Source organism: Phaethon aethereus (assembly GCF_964289735.1).
Source record: "Phaethon aethereus genome assembly, chromosome: 8".
Lineage (NCBI taxonomy): Eukaryota > Metazoa > Chordata > Aves > Phaethontiformes > Phaethontidae > Phaethon > Phaethon aethereus.
This window is the reverse complement of record NC_138584.1, coordinates 34,487,701-34,511,784: the sequence shown is the minus strand read 5'-3', so window position 1 is coordinate 34,511,784 and position 24,084 is coordinate 34,487,701. Positions and strand designations below refer to the sequence as shown.

Here is a 24,084-nt window from a genome sequence, read left to right as displayed (position 1 = left end):
GCTAAAATGGCAGGCTTGGCGGCTTTGTCACTGCACTTACAGTTTTTGAAGAGATGGAGTTGTTATAGCCTTTTTTAAAATTGGTAGATGAAGGAAAATGTATACTCTAAGTGAACGAGGTAAAGTTTCATGCATTCTGTGGTGTAAATAAATACCAGCAGAGTTTTATAGGAACATAAGTTTAACGGTTTTATTATCAAAGTTTTGTAAAACAATTTCAGAAACTGTACATCAACATGGCACAGACTGTAGCCTACTTTTGTCTTTTTACCTGCACACAAGTAAAAGCTCTTGAACTTCTGTAACTAAGAAAACAGCTTGCCTAACTACTTTGCATATAACATGGAATCACTGTGTGCATAAGATTACTACTGCAGTGACAGTAAACACAAATTTATTAGTTTATACAACTTGAGATCAAGTAAAAAGTACATTATCAAGTAGACTTGCTTTTAAAAGCATACGAAGGTCAACTTTAAAATGCACTACCTTTTTGCCATGTGTTTAGCTCATTAACAAATAAAACGACCTGGATTATGAAAACTGCACAAATCAACCTTTAATCACTGGGCACTGATCAAGCAGAGATTTTTACTTCCCAAGGCTCAAGAAGAAAAGTTAAGAACCATTACCACTCGCCTGAGATGGATTTGAACTGACAGATTAAAAAAAAGCCCTCAAAAAGGTTAGTGCATTTTAACTTGGTCAAAGCCAAACAAAACCCACCAGGAAAAACAAAACAGAACCCAACCCCAGCCACATGGCTTAAAGAAAACAAAAACAAAAACTTATCTCTATCAGAATGCCTATTTTCAGATGTACTGTCAATTTTTTTCCTGTAGTCACATTTAAGATCCTTAAGTAGATCCACCGTATGTTGTAGGACTTCAGAACATTTAGGATGTTTCTGCCACAATCAACATGCAGTCAGTGCATTCCCTATACTGCTCTATTACTGCAATGAATCAAATTCTAGAAACACTATCATAAGTGAGCTGATTTACTAAAGGAGATCATACAACAAACAGTCCATGCCTGCTGTAGATGCATGCAGCTTTTTACTTTTGCTTGAAGCACCACCGAGTTAGTAAAAATTGCTTGGCTACGCAATCCCTTTCGGCCGTAACAAGAATGGTTACCTTTCTATAAAGCTTTTGATGTGAGTTAGTATCAGGAGATTTACAAACCATGTATGGCTGTATACATCTAGATTTAGGATTAACGAGTACAGCATAAAAGAATCACACAGGAATGACACCGATGCACATCTGCAGCTGTGTTCACTGCAAAGGCAAAATTCAGTCACTCATATCCATGTCCTCCTCATGATGATCATCCCCATTCACTTTGGATTCCCTTGCTGAATCTCCACTTCCTTTATCAACAGCAGACTCCTTTACCTTAGGGGAGGATGAATCTGCCATTTTCTTTTCTTCCTTCTTCTCCTTCTCGCTGTCATATCCTTGTTCCTCTTCGTCATAATCCCTTGTGACCTGCTTTGCAGAGATAAAAAAAAAAGGTAAAATTGCTTTCAAAGCCCCTGTTGGTTAAAGGTTAAAACTACGGTATAGGCAGTGAAGTTAAACAGGTTTTTAAACATACTTTCACATCTTTATCACTCTCGGATTTTCGTTCTCGATCCTTCTCTTTGTCTTTGCTTTTTTTTTTCTTGCTTGTTGACCGCTCCCTCTCATCTCTACTTCTCTCCTTGTCTTTATCCTTCTTTTTTTCCTTTTTATGTCTACAATGATAAAGTACATGGAGAATGAAAACCACAATAACACCATTCTGTAACTAGAACACAGACCGTGTCCAGAGTGTTACCCATAGTTCATCACAAATCAAAAGGGAGAAAGAGCAGTGTGCACTAACAGAACGCCGTTCGCTTTCAGAAAATAACCAAACATCCCCACTTCTTAGCTCTGGATCAAACACAACCACCACAAAGCAAAGTCTAAGAAACGCCATGTCAAGAATAGCAATGCTATAGCATTTTATGAAGGAGCACCTCAAGTTCCTCGTTTAGAGAGAAGATCACAAAATGTCCAGGCCCACCCAAAAGTGAGTTGATTCCTACTGTACAGAGCCAAACGGGCCAGGAACTCCAGGATATTCCGGGTATCTCCTTACCCCTGGAATACCTCACACTGGAAGTTCTTGGACACTAACAGAGAAGCTCTATGCTTGAAGCTGATTAAATTATGATAAAAGCAGTAGGAAGCAGCAGACATCCACTCTCTCAAGAAGTCAACCTATGGGCTAGGTATAAGGAACAAGCCAAACACACACCATCTTCAGAATAACGCCACCATGACCTTTGCTACAGGTCACATCTTCAGAATTTTCCACCCAGACACTTTTTTTTTTTTTTTCCAGCCAAGAGGCTTACTGACCTTCTTGGAGATGGGGACCGGGACATTTTCCTTTTAGGAGACCTGGGTTTTTTAGGTGACCGTGTTCCACTCCTACTTCTTCTACGTCGTCTTTCTCTGCAGGAAAGAGGTATCAAAGTTTGGTGGGGTTTTTTGGGTTTTGGGTTTTTTGGTTTTTTTGTTGTTTTTTTTTAAAGCTACAAATACATCTCTGGCTCCAAAACCAGCACTGCTCAAAAGGCAGTAAATACGTATAACTCAAAATGGATATTTATTATTAGCAGTACTGCAAAGCCCAGACAGTTGCTCATCAGCAGAGGAAGTTGTTTTCCTGTTCTACCTCCACCTTCATGAACAAACTGCTAGCTTAGACTGTACTAGGAATACTGATTCTTTTTGCAAAGAGAAACAAAACAGTTTGTTCTTGTTAATATTGCAAGTTAATTTCGGAAGCTTTAAAAAAAAGAATGGCACAAATTTTGTATGCATTTATTCCATACATCAGGAAAGAGTGACCTCAAAGCATCATAATCTCTTTGATACAGAGCAAACAGAAACTAGCAGTGTTCCCAGGGCTCAGTTTTGGGGCCAGTCTTGTTTAATATCTTTACTGATGTCCTGGATGAGGGGATTGAGTGCTCCCTCAGTAAGTCTGCAGGCTGGAGGGTAGGAGGGCTTTGCAGAGGGATCTGGATGGGCTGGATTGATGGGCTGAGGTCAATTATATGCGGTTTAACAAGGCCAAGTGCTGGGTCCTGCACTTGGGTCACAACCACCCCATGCAACGCTACAGGCTTGGGGAGGAGTGGCTGGAGAGCTGCCCAAGGAAAAGGACCTGGGGGTGCCAGTCAACAGCTGGCTGAACATGAGCCAGCAGTGTGCCCAGGTGGCCAAGGAGGCCAACAGCATCCTGGCCTGTATCAGCACTAGTGTGGCCAGCAGGAGCAGGGCAGGGATCGTGCCCCTGGACTCGGCACTGGTGAGGCCACACCTCGAATCCTGTGTTCAGTGTTGGGCCCCTCACTACAAGAAGGACACTGAGGTGCTGGAGCGTGTCCAGAGATGGGCAATGGAGCTGGGGAGGGGTCTGGAGCACAAGTCTGATGGGGAGCGGCTGAGGGAACTGGGGGTGTTCAGTCTGGAGAAGAGGAGGCTGAGGGGAGCCCTCATCGCTCTCTACAACTACCTGAAAGGGGGTTGTGGTGAGGTGGGGGTTGGTCTCTTCTCCCAAGTAACCAGCAACAGGATGAGAGGAAATGGCCTCAAGTTGCACCAGGGGAGGTTTAGATTGGATATTAGGAAAAATTTCTTGACTGAGAGAGTGGTCAAGCATTGGAACAGGCTGCCCAGGGAGGTGGTGGAGTCACCATCATTGGAAGCGTTCAAAAAACATGTAGACATGGCACTTTGGGACATGGTTTAGTGGCCATGGTGGTGTTGGACTGACAGTTTGACTTGATGATCTTAAGTCTTTTCCAACCTTAATGATTCTGTGATTCTATTCTAAGCCCAAACAATACTTCCAGAAAATTACAGTATCAGGGAAAAATATAAAGCATCTTACAGACACAGGTACAGTATATATGCATTTGTGCATATACCAAATATATCCACAACAGAATCATCATCCTATTTAATAGAGGAACATTCTTGTATGTCAGTGCATAAAGTATGCTGTAAATAGAGACCAAGGCAAACTTTCATGTTACTGTACCTGCTTGTGCTTCTTGATCGTCTAGTTGTGCTGTAGCTTTTGGGGGGAGTTTTAGAACGTTTCTTTTCCTTCTCTTCCTTTTTTTTATCCCTTTCAGTAAAATACAGATTTGAAATTTAAGTAATTTTCAAACTATTCAAGCAGCATTCACTACTTTTGCTATGTAGGCAAATGAATGAAGACATGACAACATTGGATAGCATAAACTGTTCAGTATTTCTGCAGCCAGCCACACTGTATTAATGGAAACACAGATTACAATTATCTACAACAAAATAAAAGAACAGCTCTTTTATAGCTTCTGTGTATGAACAGCACAAAATCTGCAAGTCTAGATGCTCACATTTCCTGCTTTCCACAGGCAGCTACTGAGTGATTCAGCTAATGCCTGCTGCATCTGTTGACTCTTAGGAAAAGCATGTTACCTGTTTTTATATAACCAACTATGCACAAGAATAGGGCAAGTGTAATATAACTCTGTAAGATGTTACAAGAGACCGTGACTTTAAAAAGAGCCACTAGTTCATTTTGCCCTAGGTTTTTTGTTTGTTTGTGGTTTGGGGGGGGGGGGGTGTTTGGTTTTTGTTTTTGGTTTTGTTTTAATTAAGCACCAAAATTTAATCATTTAATTTCTAGCAAATAGAATAGATTTACTGAAGCAATTACCTGGTTTTGGATGTGCTCCTAGACCTTCTGCTTCTCTCTCTGGAATGAGATCTTCTTCGTCTTGGACTTTTAGATCGCCTCCTGCTTCTTGATTTTGAATGGGACCTTCTCCTTGATCTGCTTCTTGACCGTCTACGAGTAACGCATTGCACATGGGAGTTAAATATATGAAATTTTCATATACTATTCAGAAGCCATCTGCTCAGTGCTAATGGTACTGTAATGCACAACGATACAGAAAAAAGAATATAGAAAACAGCAAAGGGATCGGACTGAGCTTGCCAAGGAAATGGGGAAACAATGTGCACAAATGCTAAATGTCACAGAACACGACGCTTCAATCAGCTCTCTTATTACTCTCCTTGTAAGAAAATATCAGTCCTATTGAAAACCAGTAAGTCATGTTGAAATGTGAAGACATTTTTGGAACACTAAAACAAATACAAGCCAATTACTGAATATGCAAATAGCAAAGAAGTACAAATGGGAAGGCCACGGTTAAAACGGCTTTGCACAGACTACTGGCAAGCACCATCTAATTGGAGGTGACAAGCCAACAGCATAAATGAGGGGTATATCCTTCAGTTTGAGTTGGACAATATTAAGATCTCTAGTTAGGATACCTGAACAGACCTGATCTCCAAGTAAATAATAACCTAGAAAACACTGGATAAACTTTTGTCCCAGATACCTCCACTAGATTTGCTGCACACACTTGGAGCCCAAGAGGTAAACATTTATGTACATAAACAGCAATGCTCAGAGAAGCCTCCTATTACTTGGTTTTAAGACAAATTCTAATTACCACATGAGCACACTGGAAAGAGACTGAAGAAAGAACAGAGGTTTAAAGGAGCTATTGTAAAATGGACAGCCTACAACGGCTTAGGTGTTCCTAGTAGCGAGGGCTGTGCCAAATCAAGGCTCTGTGCTAAGGTATTTCTTATCTGATACAAGAAATAATTTATTGTTAAATAAAATCAGAGTCCAAGCATTTCTAGGACTATGTGTCCCGAAGTTGTTTCCACAGTAGTTTAAGGTATTTTTGAGGTATTTTTTCCTATTATCTCTCTCCCACCCTTTCTACAAAAGCAGAGGCAAGCCTCCACCTCACACTACAGTCCAGCCAAACCACAGCCTCAGCTTTCTTCAGATCATTTGCATTCTTCATCTGTCAGCCTCCATGAGTGAAGTGTCACTTCCAAGAAGTATTTCCAAAGGAATTGTTTCAGCTATGTGTGTTTGTTTTTTTTTGTTAAAGCAAATAAGCTAACTACCTGTGTCTAGATGAAGAAGGTGTCCTCCTCCTCCTTGAGCGTGACCTTGACCTCGAATGCCTTCGTTTTTCATCTTTTTTGTCTGGAGTTAAAAAGGGATAGTACAATAAAAAAACTCAATGTTACTTCAGTATTCAAAAAGATTTTATAACGGAAAGGAAGTTGAGCTTCACACTATAGATATAAATAAGATAAAGAAAACCTAAGGAATATTTTGACATTTGAAATTAAGGCTTATCTATCCTTTTCCTCAAAAGATGACACAAAGAATGAACACATGACAAAGACATGTATGAGACATGAACCCAACAAAGTTTTATGCAAAACTGAAGAAGTAAAATTCAGAAAATGTTTCATTTAAATGTTTACTGTTTAACTCTGTTAAATGATGGTAGCTGCAGAGCAATGGAAAGTTTTGTTAAAAATATCAGAATCTGCCATTTTGTGAAGGGCTAAAGAATCTTTCAAATTATTGTTTTGAATTTCCCACAAAAAGCCTTGAACAACACAATCGGCACATTTTTCTGGTATAATAAAAGAACAGGAGCTCTATTCTGTCCTGAAAATGATCAGGAGGCCACAAAACTGTATTTTCAGTGTTCCAAGTTACTGCTGCTCAGATTTGGTGGATCTGACATTTGTGGATGAACTGCTGCATCTTGCTCTAAAATAAAATCTACTGAAATAAGCTACAAGATAAAGGATTGTTTACAAACTTCCACAGATTAGAAATGAAAGGAAAGGAAATCATCCCCAAGAACAAACATCACTAGGATGTCTCGTGGTTAAGCCACTTGCTGTTTCCAATGAAATCTCAGAGATGGCAGTATGAACTTCAATCAGGGGAAGCTCAAGCATTTCACAATCTTCAAATCAAGTGAATTTTGGGGAAAACAACAGATGATTAATTCCCTGCATCATTCTGCAGAACACATGCAGCATTCAACACCGTAGGACAATTAAAAACCTGTCACCTACAAATTAAGTCACTACAGAAGATCAAAGCATTAAGCCAGTATTTTGCAGGTCATTAGCTTCTATCATAAACGACGTCAAAACTTCATCTTGAATTGAATGAGGTTTTTATTCTATGATTTAAAATTACCTGGCTCGATAGCAGCAGAAATTAATGACTGTGCTTCTCGTACTCTCTTCATAGCTTCTTCTATTTCTTTACTGGAGGTATCTGATTTCAGACTTGGTGAAACAAGACCTGCAGCTACATGGTTCAACCTGGTAAATAAAAAAAGAATTGTAGAAATTCAGTGTTGATGAATCCAAGAAATACATGCCTCCAATTGTCAGTTTGCAGCCTGTTCAAAGTGACAGATCTAAGTGAATCGCAATCTGCCTGCGTTTTGTCATCATTCAGATAACAGACTAGTATGTTTAAGATGCGATATCTGTGCTGAAAACAGTGACACAAGATACTAGCACATATGGCTCTCAGAATTCCAGTAAACTGTAAACAGCAGGAAAGTTTGTATTGTCTTGCACAGATATGTTTCTAATGACACTTTTCAGAACATTTTTGCACACACAATTTTAGTTCTCATCACCTGAAAGAGCTACTCCACAGGAAACAGTGTATTACACTGTAGGAAGTCAGCTTCCATTGTTATAGGCCATACTGAGAAGCCTACAAACGGTGATGAAATTTAAAGTTCAGAAGGTGTGTTCTACAAGGTGGCTTTGAAGCCAACCAGGTATACCCAATATACAAGACATGTTTATCTAATCCATTATCTTGGGTGACTATTTTGTTCAATCAGTTACCCATTCCCTGCTTACAGAAATGTCAATTTAAAGTAGAGAATAATATGCCAGAACAGTATTAAAAACGAAGCTCTATCACACATATAGCTTTATCCCCTCATATAGATCAGATGGCTCTGACAATTTAAAAACACTGAACAGCCAAACAGGGTTAGAAGAAGTCTATTTAGCTAATACAGCAGGAGGGCAAGCACACATTGATATGCTTTCCTGAAGCTGAGAGTTGAAAGAATTCTCTCCAAAGCTTCCTGCAGTTCGCAGTACAAGCACCTTCCGAGGCAGATGTGATTTCTTTGCATTTAGTAGACTTTTCATCTACTTATTTCTCTTACAGCTTTTTTTCAATGCCGTATGCTTTCATCATCCCACTGCAATGTTCTCAATAGCTTAACGGCACACTAATACAGTAAGTGCTACAATCCTTCCCTACTTGCTGTCCTCTACCATACCATTTTGAACAAAATTATCCTTTTTCTGAATACTGAAATAAAAATTAGCAACTACTCATGCGTATTGTTATTTGCTCCCTTTTTCTACCAAGTAGTAAGACATGCCATATATTACAGCTATCAGACGATAACAAAAGACATAGACTCTTTTATTATTGTCTTTTACAACAGTTGCTGGTCTCGGCTCATTCTCAACCATAGCCCTTTCATTTCAACCTTGCAGGATACAAGGTGCTAGCTACACCTTTACATTACGGACACAGAACTGACAAAAATGATGTAGGAAAAACTGAATTTCTGTCTCTAGCAAAATGAAATCCTGGAGATTAATTGGTGTTATTCCGCAGATTCAAGGCTGAATAATCTTCATTTCCTCCCCCTCTTTACCACAGAAAAGAGAGTCAGCACAAGATCCCCAAGACACTACTTTTCTCCAACCTTAATTAGATTCAGCAGGACAAAGACTGAATACTGAATCACAACAGATATTCCCAAGATCAAGTGTATTGCAATACAAGTATTTGTAAACTGATGCTTACTTTGGATCCACTGTGCTCATAAGTTTTAGTAGCTGATCTGCTGCAAGAGACTGTGAGGAAAAAAAAAAAACAAAAAAAACCCACAAAAGTTAAAACCATGCTGGAAGATGTGTATGCTTAAGAAGATTATGTTCCTTCAATGTACCCTCAGCAGTGGCTAAAGCAAAAAGTCTCTACAGATGAAAAAACCAAAACACAACACACCCCAAACAAGTTACAGACGAAAGGGCATACTGTTCTGCTTTAAAACTTGTGGATGGTGGTGAGGGTGTGAATATCGCATTTCAGTGGTGCTTAGGCACTTTTTTTTTCTACAGCAGCAAGTATAGGCTCTTTCCTGGACAGAATCAAAGTGCTTTAAAATAAAATAAACTTCCAATATTTAGAGGTTATTTTGCTCTCACTTCAAGAGAACAGAGACCTCATTAGAAAACTAAGTTGCCTGTCCATGGGAAGTCCTCAATGTCAATTTATGAACAATAAGCAAAAGCTTCTTTACTCTAAAAATGCCACAAAAAATATATTTTACACCTCTTAGGGAAATCCAGATATTACTACAATTGGTCACTTCCTACCAGTGGTGTATTAACAACAAAGTGTTTAGTCCCCACTAATTTTCTTCACACAGAGGCAGTCATGTGCTGAACCCAAACAGTTTGTTACAAGCAGCGGGCTTAATGGACAAAGGAAACAATCCTTCATCATACCAAATCTATATTTTTTCTAATATGCATTTAGAATCCTTATTTTTTCATTTGTTATTGCATTGTCACCATTATTTGCTTGTTACTACACAACATGCATAAAAAGAATGCTAAAAGATGGATTTCTTAGCAATGCATTAAATTATTACAATTCCTTGCACCTGTAAAACATGTTCTCTGTATTTGGTTCTTATATGTTAAATATTCTACTTACTGTTACTTAGTACTTAAAGTCTTTTTTTATTCAGTTTTAAAAAGACTGCAGTCTAACAGACTCTTCTCAGTATTTTCTACACCTACAAAAGTCCAACAATTTTTTTTTAAACTGTTAAGCACAAGACAGGTTCGTAGCTTGATAATGACACATATTTGAAGTATTTCATTACTAGTCCCAAATTATTTTTTAGGTCCTTCCGGTATTTAATTTGATACTCCTACAGTGTGACATACCTGAGAGTTTAAGTTTGCTCCAGGAAGCCCAAGAGCAGCTAGGGCAGGATCAAGAGCAGGAGCTCCTAAAGCAGCTAAAGGAACAGCACCAATCTGTAACAAAGACAGCAATTAGACAAAGCTGTATTCAATGGACAGAAAGCTGTTAGATCAAGATTCCCAAGCATTAGACACGTGGAAACTTGAACTAGGTTTTACTTGGCCTTCTAGCTACAGGAAACATCATACTAAGGTCAGTGAGAGTATTTCAGTTTTCCTTATTCAAGTATTCCAGTGCTTAGTTTTTTAAAAGATTTTTTCCTATAAATATTCTAAAGTAGAATTGTTTCCTCTGCATCCCAACAGGCAGGAAAAAAATTAAAAGTAAAAAAGTAAAGCATTCCACTACATTCAAAAAATAGTTTACAATTAAATTCTTTTTCAGTGTTAAAATGAACTTTCATTATAAGTTTCTGAGCCAACTACCATACAATTAAATCAATTTAGGATGAAATTAACACGTTTTATGTTAAAAGACAATATAGTATTATTGCATCTCTGCAAATTTCTCAAATTTGGTTAAAACTGGCAAACGGGTTGAAAAGCTACTGGAAGAGTAAGTAGCAAGACACATAGGTCTGAATTCCTTAAATTAATCTAGAAGCCTCATTAAAAAAACTCATTTTTTTGCTATTTAAAGTGAGATGATCAAAACATACACTGAAACAAAACACACGCTGCGCTAAAAACCACGTCATCTTATGTTAATCAAACGCTGTGCTATTGCTATGAGGTCTTGCTCTCCCTTCCTTCCCACTGCCTCCTTTCTGACTGCTCTGGCACTTGAGACTCATTTGTCAACCAATTCGACCCACTGAGTCAGAGAACTTCTTTTTGTGCTGTCTGCACCAAGCTAACACAATAGCTCACAAAAGGATCTGATGAGCTCCAGAGCCAGCATAAAAGCAGCAGAAAGAGCACATAGTCAAGAGCAAGGGAGAAAAAAACCACGCTTCCAATTTTGAACCATGAGTTTTTCAGTTGGCTGATCTCTTGAAACAGTATAGGCTTCTCCCTGCAGTCTCAAAAGAAAAACCCACATTTCCACATACTGATTTTGTGAACATAAACTACAGCTCTAATTTGTTTTTACTGAGTTAGATGCCCAAATCCCAGTAATAGTCAAAAGGAGCTGCGTAACAAGCTTTCAAGATGTATTTGAAAAAAAATGACCATTCACCACAATTTTTCGTAAAATGGATGTGTTAAATTCAACCATTAAGTGGACTGGGAGTAGGCTGGGATTCAGAGTGACAGAACTAAAATTAAGGTGGTACAACAATTATTTTCAGGAATTTATATACACACAGTTTTTGGTGAAAGAAATCTTTTAAGATGGTATTTGTTTCTTCCATCCCTTTCCTCGAGTTTCAAAGTTAAGCTTTAGACTTTTCCCTCTACATACAGTTAAAGAGATCTGAACAACTAAATGGCAAGTGTACCTTTCATGCAATCAGAAATCATAACAGAAGCTAACACAAAGCAGAGCTAAGCACAAGCTGAAGTAGTAGATTTGAGAACTGCAGAATTAATGAAGCTTTATTCTTGTTTGACTCTTGTACTTTGACTCTCTGTTCTCTAATAAGATACGTGCTTTGACTGAAACTTTTTCCATAGTGTATTATTCTTACTGTTCATCTTCCACACAAATTCTTGTGTATTTACATAATGAGCAAATACAGGCTACAATTTTTTCCCCTCAGGTGTAGTATTAACAGAAGGTATCTCCACAGCATGTCAACTCCTTGAACTTCATGAATTTAAAATCTACAAGATCTCTACGGCTTGTCAAATCTGTCTGTAAGCGTACAATGGATAAAAAAGGGATGACAGATATAAACACAGAGCCCCTGAGATACCAGAAGCATCATATTAGGGAAATAAAAGCATCCCATCTAGCAACTTATCACTGGTTTGCCACAATTCCTATCAGATAGCTGTTAACAATCCATTAAGGTATATAAACTAAAACATTCTATGAATCAGCATTAGCACATCAGTCTATTTGTCCTGAAAAAAACCAACAGAAAGTAAGTTAAAATCTTACAGAACACATCTAATCGTTTCCCTTGACTTCAGTCTAACTGGAATGCCTACCTGAGAAAGTGGGTTGGGAGTAGGCAGGAGTCCACCTCCAGGCAGCAGACCTGCCACAGCATTAGCTGGTGCCAAGAGAGACAAAGCCTTAGTCTCATCAGGAATAACTCCTGCAGAGAAATAGCCTTGCATTAGAATGCATTCCATTTCAAAGGCAGAAAATACACAAATACACCCAGAAAATGTCTCCCTGATACACCACCTGAGTTTGTTGAAAGTACTTATGTTGGCTAAAATACAAAGCTTGATGTCTACTAATATTTATCATTAATTTTTTTGTCAGAATGAAACTTCAATGTGTGAAAATTTGACTGTTCCTTTTTCTCTACAAATGGTTAAGTTTCTAGAGCAAAAAATAGCACAATACACACTACTTTTTTGTTAACACTGCCAAGATTTCATCACCTGTACTCGATTTTTAAGTCATGAACCAAACGTAAGCAAGCACAGTCGGTTCTCCAGGGGTGTGCTCTCAACTTTCAAAAGCTGTTTTATGAACAACGACTCGTGTCGGCTGCTTCACTATAAAGCACACAGAAAAATCAAGATACACAAGACAAAAAAAGTTTGATTTAGGGGTTAATAATATGGTACAGTTCACTATGTTTTCTTTTACACCTACCATATAAATTTTGTAAAACTTAAGAGAAGGTATGGAAATATTTTTTGTTGAATCAAGCGTAGGGCTTTTGCTGACTTGTCAAACGAAAATGAAAGTCTCTGCAGATCTTCAAATACACCCTGTGTATGTGTGTCTGTGGGTGGATGGGTGCATACATACAGTATATTGTGGCACATTCCTTACCTGTGCAGTAAAATGCATTTGTTCCAATATGTGCCATGCTTATTGTACCAAGAATGCTGCTACATACTGCCATTTCAGAAGAAACTTCTGGCCCAAAATCTTGCAGCCAACTAAGACAAGTGTCTTATTTTACTGCCTGCTCTGCACATACAATTTTAAGGGTCCTACTATGAAACAAGTAATTATGTAGGTATTTTTATTCTATCCAACAGCAAAAGCCCTATACAGATGGATTAATTTGTTAATGTGCCCAAGCCCCCAAAATGAGAGTTCAATAAAACAATTTTACTATATATTTGCAAATACCAGTAGTGTTTCTGCAATACATATTAAGAAACTGCATCTCATCATAAAACATACAATATGTACAGGGCACTTAAGAGAAACTGGATAAGCTGCAGAAGAAAACTGTTGGGTGGTATTTTCAGCAGGGCCTGGTATATAGTTCAGGCTGAACCAGGGAAAAGAACTGTAAAACACAACAACAAAAAAGAAAAACCACTGTTAAATAAAGGTAATGGTTCCTTCCACCTATACTGAGAAGTGCCGATAATATAAACAAATGTATAATACACAGCACTGTTATCTTGCTTGTGTCATTGAGCTGTCATCAATTTAGATACCAAAAGTTATGGAGGGAGAGGGGGGAAAAAGGTCATTTAGATAAAGGGCATTAATGCATAAATATATTAACATACCTACAGAGAGATTATGGGGTAATTTTGCATGCAAAATTATGTCTCAGAGGATATTTATAAATTATATCTAAACATTTCAAATTAGTGCAACTACAACATTTCTGGCATCTAAATACAAATCCTCAGACTTATCTTGAGACACCTCATAGAAGATCTGCATCCATTAAAAAAAAATCATGCATCTGATCCTCTAATTGTTTTTTTTAAAAAGTATTTAGAAATAAATAAACTACAATTTTTAAAAAAGCAATGAGGCCCCTCACCAGTTAATTTTCATGCTTCAAGAGTTTTTTTTACTGCTGCTTTGTTAGAACCATGAAATACTGCATGAATGTGTAGAAATGAAAGAAAAAGAAACAGACAAAAGAAACAAACATTAACCAAAGAACCTAAATACCCCCCCCAGCCATCTTTAATCTTAGAGTTCCTTCCAAATCTAGGAATATCACAGTGAAAATTACAAATACTAAACCTTACCGTAGACTTTGTGTATAGTTCTATAACACAAAGCAACAGCCAACACCAAAATGTCTGTGTATGCTAAAACTGGAGTGCGCTTGTGATATAGGGGATAATTATTGCACTAAACAGATAATAAACATTTAGTTTAGTGACAGGCAATATTAATACAGAATTATCACAATAGAAAAATAAAAGATAAAAGGGCCCAGATCAGCACAGTAGTTAAGCATATGCCTGGCTTTAAGCACACAAGCAATTTCACTATGGTTTTAAGAATCTTGCTGTATCGTGCTTAAACAGCTTGTTGAATTGGGACCCTGGCAGTATGCATTTGCATGGAAAACTATACTCCAGCACAGGGACAAAAGCATACGATTACAAAACCAGGGGGCATAACTTTATTGGCTGAACATATCTCTTGTGATATGCCACATCATTATGCCACAAACATCAACATTCTGAACTGCTAGAACACCACAAGAAACAGCCCACGGGGAACTCCTCGATTTAAACAGGCCCATTAAAATAACCTACTTTATGAATTTTATTTTCTTTACACAATCTGAACCAAAACTACTGGGCAGATTTCTCTATGTGCCAGATTTATCCACCATCAAGCACAATGGACAAAGTCAGACTGACAAAGAGAAAAATATTTTTATCCTTATTGGAAAAGTTAAACACTAACATTCTTGACCATGGGCCTTGGAGAATATTTCAGTACTAACTCAGATGGACTGTTGCTATATCATGCTTTAATACATACAAGATGAGGACAAGATGCCTTTCGACTATGCTATTATACCTGAACTAGCGAAAGCAGAAGCAGTAACTCAATGGCAATTTCAGAATGTGTTCTGTACTCTCAAAAAGCAGCATGTCTCAAAGGTCATGCTGCAGATTCCTACATTCCAGAAATTGAGTTTTCATATCTTTTAATTCTAAGGAATACAAAGATAAGACAGTGCCCCAGGCCTCCAAAGACAGCCTACAGCATTACAATGTCTTGATTATAGGTCTGAACCCAGGCCATGTACCAAATACATTACTGTAGCATGACTTAAGCTGCAGAGATTTTATTTAATTCAAGCGATCTGGGAAAATCCATTATTTCAGAAGTAAATCAAGAAACAGTACAATGGAAATCAATTACTTCTAAAGCAAGTCTAGAAGAGTTTAATAAGACTTCTGTAAGAAGAGGTGTCTTCTCAGCACTTTGTTTTTAAGGTAAGTTCCAAAAACCCTGCTCATTGCCTTTCAAATTACTGTAACACCCTAAAATGTAAAAATAAAAAGAAGAAGAGAAAATGTAGTTAACAAGTGGTTACACCAGGAAAACACTTGGGGACTTGAGTGCTTGCTGGCCTTTAGTTAATGTCTAGAATCCCCTGTAGCTGCAGAGGACCCACTGTTTTTCAGTCATCTGGAAGGGCTTTGCATTTGCCTTCTCCACTACAAAAATCACACACACAAATAACAGAGAGAAGAGTTTATTATTTAGTGAAATTCTATAAAATATATCAAGGATGAACAAGAAAACTTGGAATAAAAAACTAGTACCAGTGCCCATTTGGCACCTCTTGGAAGATCTCACTTTCAAATTAAGCCATAATTATTCAAACCCTTGGTATACTGGACTTCGCAAAGACAGCGAGTGCCTTTTCAGGGAAGTTCCCAACTAAATGCAGTGGCAGCATATCTCAAAGAAATATTAATCTACTCTCCCATGTACTCTCAGGGAGGGACAAACTATTCTCATTAAGAGATTTATGTCTATATGAAAGTGGCAAACACATAATTATTAAGGAAAAATCTCCTTAAAATGATGACCTGTTTGCAGAAGTCTGTTTAGGCAAATGTCTCACTGAGACTGATAAAGAACAAAATTTGCAAATGATTCTGCCTAAAATGTTAATATTCTAAACTTAGAGACACACAAAATCAGTAAGAGGTAAACTTTCCACTTTCATTCAGTGTCACTATATACAAAAAATTATTTAATCCTTGGGCCAATGGCAATATACCAAGGGTTTCAAAATGTTAATATCTTATATGTTTCACATTTTACTAATCCTAATTTTTGTGAACTATACTGGAATAAAATGCCACCATACAGTGGCTTCATAGGCCATTAAACAATTCACAAACCTTCTGCATATGGTACGACTATCAACGCTCTGTCAACGAATACAGTGTTTGTCAGATGCTGGGCCACAACTGCCGAGTCAGGATCATGGAACTTTACAAAACAGACACGCGATGAAACAGGCAAAGGAGAATCACTGAAAAAGAAATAAATAAATTACTTAGATGGAAGTAAGCCTGCCAGTATGAAACTTGTAACTTCTACTGTCTCCCCATGTTCACCAAACCAGGAATTCATGGGAGACGATGGGATACTTCTCTATGCAATAACATGATTTCAGGTTTTGTATCAAACATCATTTTGCGTGACCACAGATAGAAAATTACACTGAATGAAGTCAATTCACTGTAAAATTGAAGAAATAGTTTTATCGCCTCATTTGTGACTGGACATTAATTCAATTATGCACAGTATATCTATGACCAGTCACCTAAATGCAAATTAGTCATGACCTGTGAGAAGGGAAGGAGACGAAGAATAACTTTGGTCAAGAAAGATAAAAGTTACCTACTACGTATACCGCATAAGCTAACAAAACCAGTAGTTTTACACTATCTGCTTTAGGCCCCAAATTACTTATTAAGGTAAATTATGAAACAAAGAGGGCAATGATTACTACTTTTACGTAGTAAAATTACTGCGATTTTACTTATCAATTTCATAAAAGCATCTAGACCAAACTTCATCATGCTGCTTCTAACACGTACAGAAACTGCCAACTTCATTCTGAAGAGATGTACACTGCTAAAATGTGTGTCTCATTCCGCAGTAACAGATCTAAACACAAAAATTCAAGAAGCTCAGGGAGGCAACACTACAGTTGACATCTCATTAATGGGTGAAAAGTTCCTAAATAAACCATCTTTACAAGGTAGGTCTGTACCTACTCCACAGCTCACAATGAGTGTCTGTCACCAGAGCTGTGTAAAAAATCCTAGACATGGAACATCCAAGAGACTGCACAAGTTTTGAGTCACTTGAAAAAACCAGAAATATCCACTTCGTACAACAATAGGAAAGAATTGTAGGCCATACAACTATGCTCCCTCCCCTTCCCTGAAACAAAACCAAACCCCCAAAAAACAGAGGCAGAATGAACCCACACAAAGACACAACTGTGCAGCTAATGAGTTACAAGCTGCCTCCAGCAGGCACAGGGCAGGTACTGAAAGTAGTAGCAAGTCCTAAAACCCTAGGTCCTAAACATGGCCAGGGTACGTGTGTCTCAGTTCTGCCCTCAAGTACCAGAGGTACAAATTAGCCTAAAGCAGCAGCTCTTTTCACTAATTCTTCATGACAAAGATCTACCTCTACTAACTAGATTCCCAGAAACAGTTACAAGACTAGCTCTTCAAAATGCATCCCACTGCCAAAACCATTTTATCTGTGCTGAAGAACGTTGATCAAGTCTTTAGCACTGAAAGAACAGAGTTGTCAGAGTTCAGGAGAAAAGAGAATGACTTTGACATCAACAAGAAAGACATCCAAGATCTATTTTTGTTAGTGCAAATGCCAAAAACTATCTAACCTTCAACACCACTGAGCATAGGCTCAGCCCAACATGCAAGTTATGCAAACTCAAGAACTGCCTAAAAGGTCTATCAGATCACTCTTTAATATACTTTAAATTTAACCTGAAGTTAAAAACTAGATTGGAGCGAGCATACTGCAGCTTTTAAAATATTAAAATTAGAAACATCCACTTCATTCAACATCTTTAATTGGGAAGTAGCACTGTATCAATAAAATTGAAAATATTAGTTCTTTTGTATCTATAAATACACAGTAGCTTGCCAAGATATTACCTTTTCTTAAACCATTTGCATAAAAACATAAAAAACAAAGAAGCATTAGCAGATAGTGTTTAACAAAATCACAGTAATAAAGTTTTAAAGAAAAGTAAATCAAGCAGCTATGGTATACCTGAATGGTATGCTAATCTAAATTCTAAAAAAATTGAACAATTTATTACATAAATACAGTACAGTATATAACATGGGAACGTGAAACAGTACAGATACTGTTTATATACATGAGTACCACCATGACTAAACTGAACAGCTAGCTGAATCTACCAAAACAACTGAAAATGCGTAAGGCTATGCTTATGCAGCCTGACATTTTAATATACATCAGTGTATTTAATTTTTAAAAATGTATTTCCAGTCACTCTAAAATCCAAGCTGTGGCTGAGCGAAATTCATCAAGAACAGAATGTTCTCAACAGTTACCAAAAAAAGGCCATCATTATTCTAATTCACCAGAGATTGAAAAATTTATTAGTTCTTTCACAGACATAATGCCAATAAATGCTGAGACACACGACAATTTACTGTGGTTGGTGTCTGAACAATGTACCCATTCTGGAGTAGATTCTGAAATACAGCAGATAAACAGAGAAATCCAACCTTCGTATCATAAGCTCTAACTACTCGCTCCACTAAAGCTCCCTCATATCGCTACCAGCATCTTAAATATTAAATCTGATCTTTTTTTTAGGGCATATTTCTGCCACTTAAGTAAACATTATAGCTGGCATTATTACTGATGTAAAACCAGGCTGGAGTGAATAGATTATCCATGCAAGAGATGTTCTTCAATATTACCATGTTCATTGGGTGGGAAGAAACAGAATTAAAACAGCCAACCAACCCAAAAAAGAACCAAGTCATGTGCTTCACTTGGAAACAGGAGCTGTCATCCTTTTCTCAGCAGACCAACTACCAGTGGCAATTGCAAGTAATGCCAGTATTCTGACAGAGTCCTTGCATAACGTTCAACAGCAGTTATTAGACAAGGCAAAAGATCTTGCCAATTACTACGCCATCCAACATATGAAATTATTACTAAGTATGCTCCTAATTTTATCAAGCTTTAACTCTGTAGACTGTATTTTCCATCAGATGTGCTTTCTTCTTGGTAAAATTCTCTGTCCATAAAAATTTGACTGGATCATTCATATCCAAAGAACTCATTGGTTTCTCTGTCAAACACCAGTGGCATAAGACCCTATGTCCAAGTTTCAGAGCAGAAACTTAAGTTTTGATGGAAAGGCAGTTTTCATATGCTCAACAAAATATGCTGGAATCATCTTTTATATATATGCGTGTGGGTATGTATGTGTGTGTGTATACACATACACCCCCACACACCATTTTTTGCACAGAGGAAGAGCACTCTCAGAAAACCATTCCCTCCGCTTTTCATATTTGCCTACCAAGGAAGATGAAGCTATATGGAATACAATAGTCAAGGACCAGGCAATGGAGTTTAGAAAAAGCAGAAGGAGGAGGGAAGAAAGTGTTTGGGGAGGAAAAATGGAAGAAGTCACAGAGCTGGTTGTGGATTAAAGACGTAATATGAAGTTGAGGTACACTTAAAACGTGTAATAGCCGATTAAATAAACTGGGATAAGGAGACTGATGAGGGGAGAGAGAAGAGAAACAGAAATGTAGAGAAGCTCATTAAGTTATATCTGATCTGGAAACCCAGGAGAATAAGGAACCTCTACAAGGGACAGCAGAATCAGAGTGACTGAGAGAAGGATCAAATAGAGATGTAGAACAATGGAAATGGGACTGTTTACTCAGAAATACTATATGCAAGAAAGAATCCCAGTATAATCTGGGACATAAAAAGATTTCAAATTATGGATTTACAGATTATAATTTATATCCTGTACCCCCCCCAAAATGGATGAACACCATGGGCAGGGAAAAGTCAGGACCTAAAGTTTAAATAAGGAACAGAAAAGGCTTTAGAAGAAACTGATAAAAGAACCTGCCACTATTAGAAAATACACCCCTCTCTGGTGTGAAATGAAATTGGAGGTTCTAAAGCATTTCAAGACCAGACCCCTGAGCACCCCAACACAGGCCTGCAGTGGGTTTAGAGGTGCCACAGCCCTTGGTATCTCTGCATGGACAGCAACACAAAGGAAATAACACAAAAACTCCTTAAAATAGTAAGGTTAAAAATTAATCCCAGTCCAAAAAAGTGCCTGGTCCAGTATTAACTGTACAACCTTTATATACAGTTTTCAAAAATGCTATTTTTCCACCAAGACATACATTCTAGAATGAAAATATATGATAATGTTCACTTCAACAGCTATTCAGTATTTTCTACATCTTCTGCAAAAGGCTTATTTAGTTACACAATATTTCCTGCTCTGTATTAATTTCCTCTTGACTTCTCTATAGTTATAACTTTTTCACAAAAAACTAAGAAATCTTTACAATATCCCTACAAGATGAAGAAGTATTATGCTCCCCTTTCATTTAGGGCCTTGAAATGCAAAAGAAATTTAGGCCAAACATTTTACATAATTTTTAGCCATCCAATTTGAGATATCTGGCACCTGGATTACCGGAGTTATTTGCATCTTATTGCCTTTTCTCCTGCAGTGCACAGCCTTCGCTGACACAGCTGTGAAAGCAGTGAACTCTGTATGTTTCTATACCAACAAAATGACCCAGCTGAAGTGACAAGACCACCAGTGCCAGAACAAAGGAGGCAGAAGGCAGCAGTCAAATGCAGGAGCCCAACCTTTTTGCAGAAAGAAATTTACACCAGGATACAAACCAGTAAGTTTGCCCTCAAGACTGGTATCTGCTAGTATCTAACTAGCACCAAACATTACAGCCACAAGGGTACAACGCAGATCTCCCTGAAGAGAGATTTCGTCTCTTCCCACAGCCCAGCTCTACAACATATACATCACAGACTTCTCTCCAGCACACAATCCCAAGACAGATCCAGTGCTTGTACTGAGTAGGGCCCTGTGGGGCCAGTATTTCACTACACGTTTGTGTCAAGGAGCCAAATGAAGAATGTATAGACAGTCTTAAGTATGGTAAAAGGTGCTGGGCTGGGCTTTGGATTTGGGGATTTTCTGTAGAGTATAACTGCTTCTGTTTAAAGGTGAGTTACTTTGCTGGCTGCCAAGCATTAATGGTTCTGCCATTTAAGTATAGTTATCCCAGCTATTAACAATGCAACTCGCATGTCTGGAACTCTCCCTCAGTTTCAGTTACATATATATTCCATTTCCTTCTATGCTTTTATGTCCAACATGAAATTGCCAAAATCCAATCCAAAGTAAGAAACTAGAAGAACACCAGAAACACTGTTTCTGAATTTGCATATATAACAAGTTAGCAGGATGGGTGACTTTTCCTGCTTTCGTGCTAGCAAGGATTGAAGACTCGACGATGAAAAAAAGAATGCTATCTGACAGCTTTTTTTTTCTCCCCTAAAATAAAAAAAATCCAAATAGTCTTGGGTGTTAAAAATAACTGACTCTGTTCTTGTTTGATTTTTCTCCAGTCAAACAATCCCTGTTCATCATGGCAAAAAGAAACCTTTTTACTTACATAATACAGCTGCAAAAGATCAACATATAATGACATTAGGTTATTTAAAACAAATCAAACTGACATGACCAAAATCAATGTTAACACCTTACTGACATAATAAATTTGTATTACTTGTATATTAGTGATTACCTGCCCATTTTACATAGAATTCTTTGCAAGGAATGCACACGTATATCAAAATCTTAGTTTTATGGCCAACTGTCCATAAACTGTCTATACTTCTGGAGATTAACCACGCAGCAGAGGTTAGCTAGACAGCCCTGGAACAAACAGCTCCTAGAGAAAAATGGGCACTTGACAGGAGGAATCCCGCGTGTAACTGCATGCCGTGAATTACTGTCTTTTCCCTACACACGTGCATAACGTAACTACGTGAATAATCACAATGGTAGTAAGAATGCAAACTCTTACTGGTGCCCAGCAACTCTATCTGAGAAGAAAGAAGGCTGCAGAGACACACGAAAGCAGCTCGCTCCGACTCGACTCGCCGAGATTCCCCCGAGCACACCCACGCGGTGCTGATCGAGGGGGGCCTGCGGGGATCTCGCCGCCTGGCGATCGGACGAGCTCCTCGGCGAGCCAGCGCCGAGCCGGGGGGCGGGGGCAGCCCGAGGCCTGGCAGCCCCGCCGCGGCGGGAGCCCGCTGCCGGCCGCCATGGAGGCGGGAGGCGGGCCCGCGCTGGGGGAGGGGAGGGGAAGGCGGAGGCCGGGCCGCGGAGAGGCGGAGGCAGGGGCCCGTTCCCCGCGGGGGAGGGGAAGGGAAGGGAAAGGGCTGCCACTCACTCGGGGGGGAAGAGGCGCAGCTCCTCGATTTTTCCAAGGAAGCCGAAGAGCGTCCGCATCTGCTCGGAGCTGGCGCTGGGGGAGACGTTGGTGACCTGGATCACGTCGGTGCCGCTGCTTGAAGCCATTGCGCTGCCGCCCGCTCCGCTGCTACAAACACATCGGGGAGAGGAAGAGCGCGTTAGGCCCGAGCAGCTCCTCGCTGCAGCTCCTCACTGCGCCTCCGACCCGGCCCGGCCCGGCCCGGCCCCAGCCGCCGCCGCGCACCAACCGCCGCCCGCCTCACCAGCCTGCCTGGGCCGCAGTATCCCACAATCCCCCACTGCCGTCCCCCGCGCAGGCGCACTGAGAGCAGCGCGCGGACCCACGCAGACTCACAGCCCAGGGCCCCGCACCGAGCAGCAGCGCCTGCGCATGCGCGTGTCCCCAGCCTCTCCCGGGACCGCGCGTGCGCAGCCAGGCTCCAACTCCCGCGGCGAGGGGGAGGAACGGCTCCGCCTCCGCGCACGCGTGCTACCCGCTCCGTGCGCGCGGGACGCGCCGCGCATGCTCAGAGCGGGAGAGGGGGCGGCGGTTGGCTGGGGGCGGGAGGGGCGTGAGGCGGCTGCGGGCGGTTCCGTGCGCGGCCTGCCTCTCGCCTCAGGGGCTGAGGACGCTAATCCTGAACGAGTATTGAGCTCAGGGTGCCTTTTGTGCCGATAGCACGAGAGCTCATCCAGATGGCGATTGGGGTTGCAGAGTACTTCTGGTCAGCCTCCAGAGGGGCGCATGGGTCTCAGGGGCTTCAGCCATCGCTGGGCTGGCATGTTGCTAATGGTTCCCAGCCCGATGTGTTCCAGATGGGCTTGGTAATCCTGCTTGCTCCTTCAGAGCTGTAAGCTTAAAATTGCCACATTTTAGACAGGCTACGTCAGTTGGCATGTGAATTAGTTGTATTCACATAGAGATGGGTGGAATAGGAATTTTGTTGCCTGAGTTCACATGAGATGATTATACTTTGATTGTTCTCTACATTTTCTGCTCTATTGCTCCTGGTGTCAAATTGTAAATAAAGCAATCAGTTATTTCCAAAGTCCATGAAAACATTTTTTAAAGTAACTATATTAATCATTCCAGGAAGTTCAGCGTGACCCCTAGCTCTTCCGTCCATTGTCATGATTTCTGCCAGTTACGAACCAGCTCCAGCTTGCTTAATTCCTGCCCTTCCAAATAGATCTTCCTCATGTGGGAACAAGCATAAACTTAACTTGAAGAGTTCATACAAAACTCTGCGATTTCCAGCACTCTTTTTTTTGATACTCGGTTGAAATACCCAGCATTTTCTTACAGAGTGCTGCCCGGTGGCTCCCAAAGAAAGAGGAGACAGGAAAAAGGGGAATTAAAGAACAATGGTAAAAAGGCCAAAACCCTTAGTCAACAGCTAGTGCCTGAAGTATGACAGTTTCTTGAATCACATGCTTATTTGATAATGACAATGCGGTGTTTGGTCCTTAACTAATTACTTTTAAAGTTCAATGGAATTACTAGTGGAAGCTTTTTTCGAAAAGGGGAGTGTTTGAAACACAAACCTGGTGTTTGAAAGAGAAAGCTACAGCTGAAAACTTAGCTACTAAGGGGGAAACGCTTCTTTTTCACAATTTACTTCTTGCCAGGAGCTGCTGGTAGGGTTAGGCAGACATCGATCTGACTCACAGTTTAAATGGTAGAAGTGGCGACTGGTCTCTGGTAG

The 24,084-nt window shown here is 39.6% G+C and overlaps 1 protein-coding gene across 2 annotated transcripts; it reads right to left on the bottom strand.

The window, feature by feature from the left end:
* Positions 1–1,298: 1,298 nt before the first annotated feature.
* SRSF11 (serine and arginine rich splicing factor 11) lies at positions 1,299–22,483 on the bottom strand (the record flags this gene model as incomplete). 2 transcript variants are annotated; one of them, XM_082002723.1, is made up of 12 exons in its annotated part: positions 1,299–1,496; positions 1,603–1,741; positions 2,394–2,489; positions 4,087–4,176; positions 4,753–4,884; positions 6,030–6,111; positions 7,135–7,262; positions 8,794–8,843; positions 9,948–10,040; positions 12,084–12,193; positions 16,197–16,330; positions 22,356–22,483. In XM_082002723.1, 12 exons carry the CDS (start codon positions 22,481–22,483, stop codon positions 1,299–1,301), a joined length of 1,380 nt encoding a protein of 459 aa, XP_081858849.1. The 2 variants fall into 2 exon arrangements, with proteins under 2 accessions (XP_081858849.1, XP_081858850.1); XM_082002724.1 differs by lacking the exons at positions 9,948–10,040; positions 12,084–12,193; positions 16,197–16,330; positions 22,356–22,483 and having other exon boundaries at positions 1,299–1,493; positions 8,794–9,245.
* Positions 22,484–24,084: the final 1,601 nt, after the last annotated feature.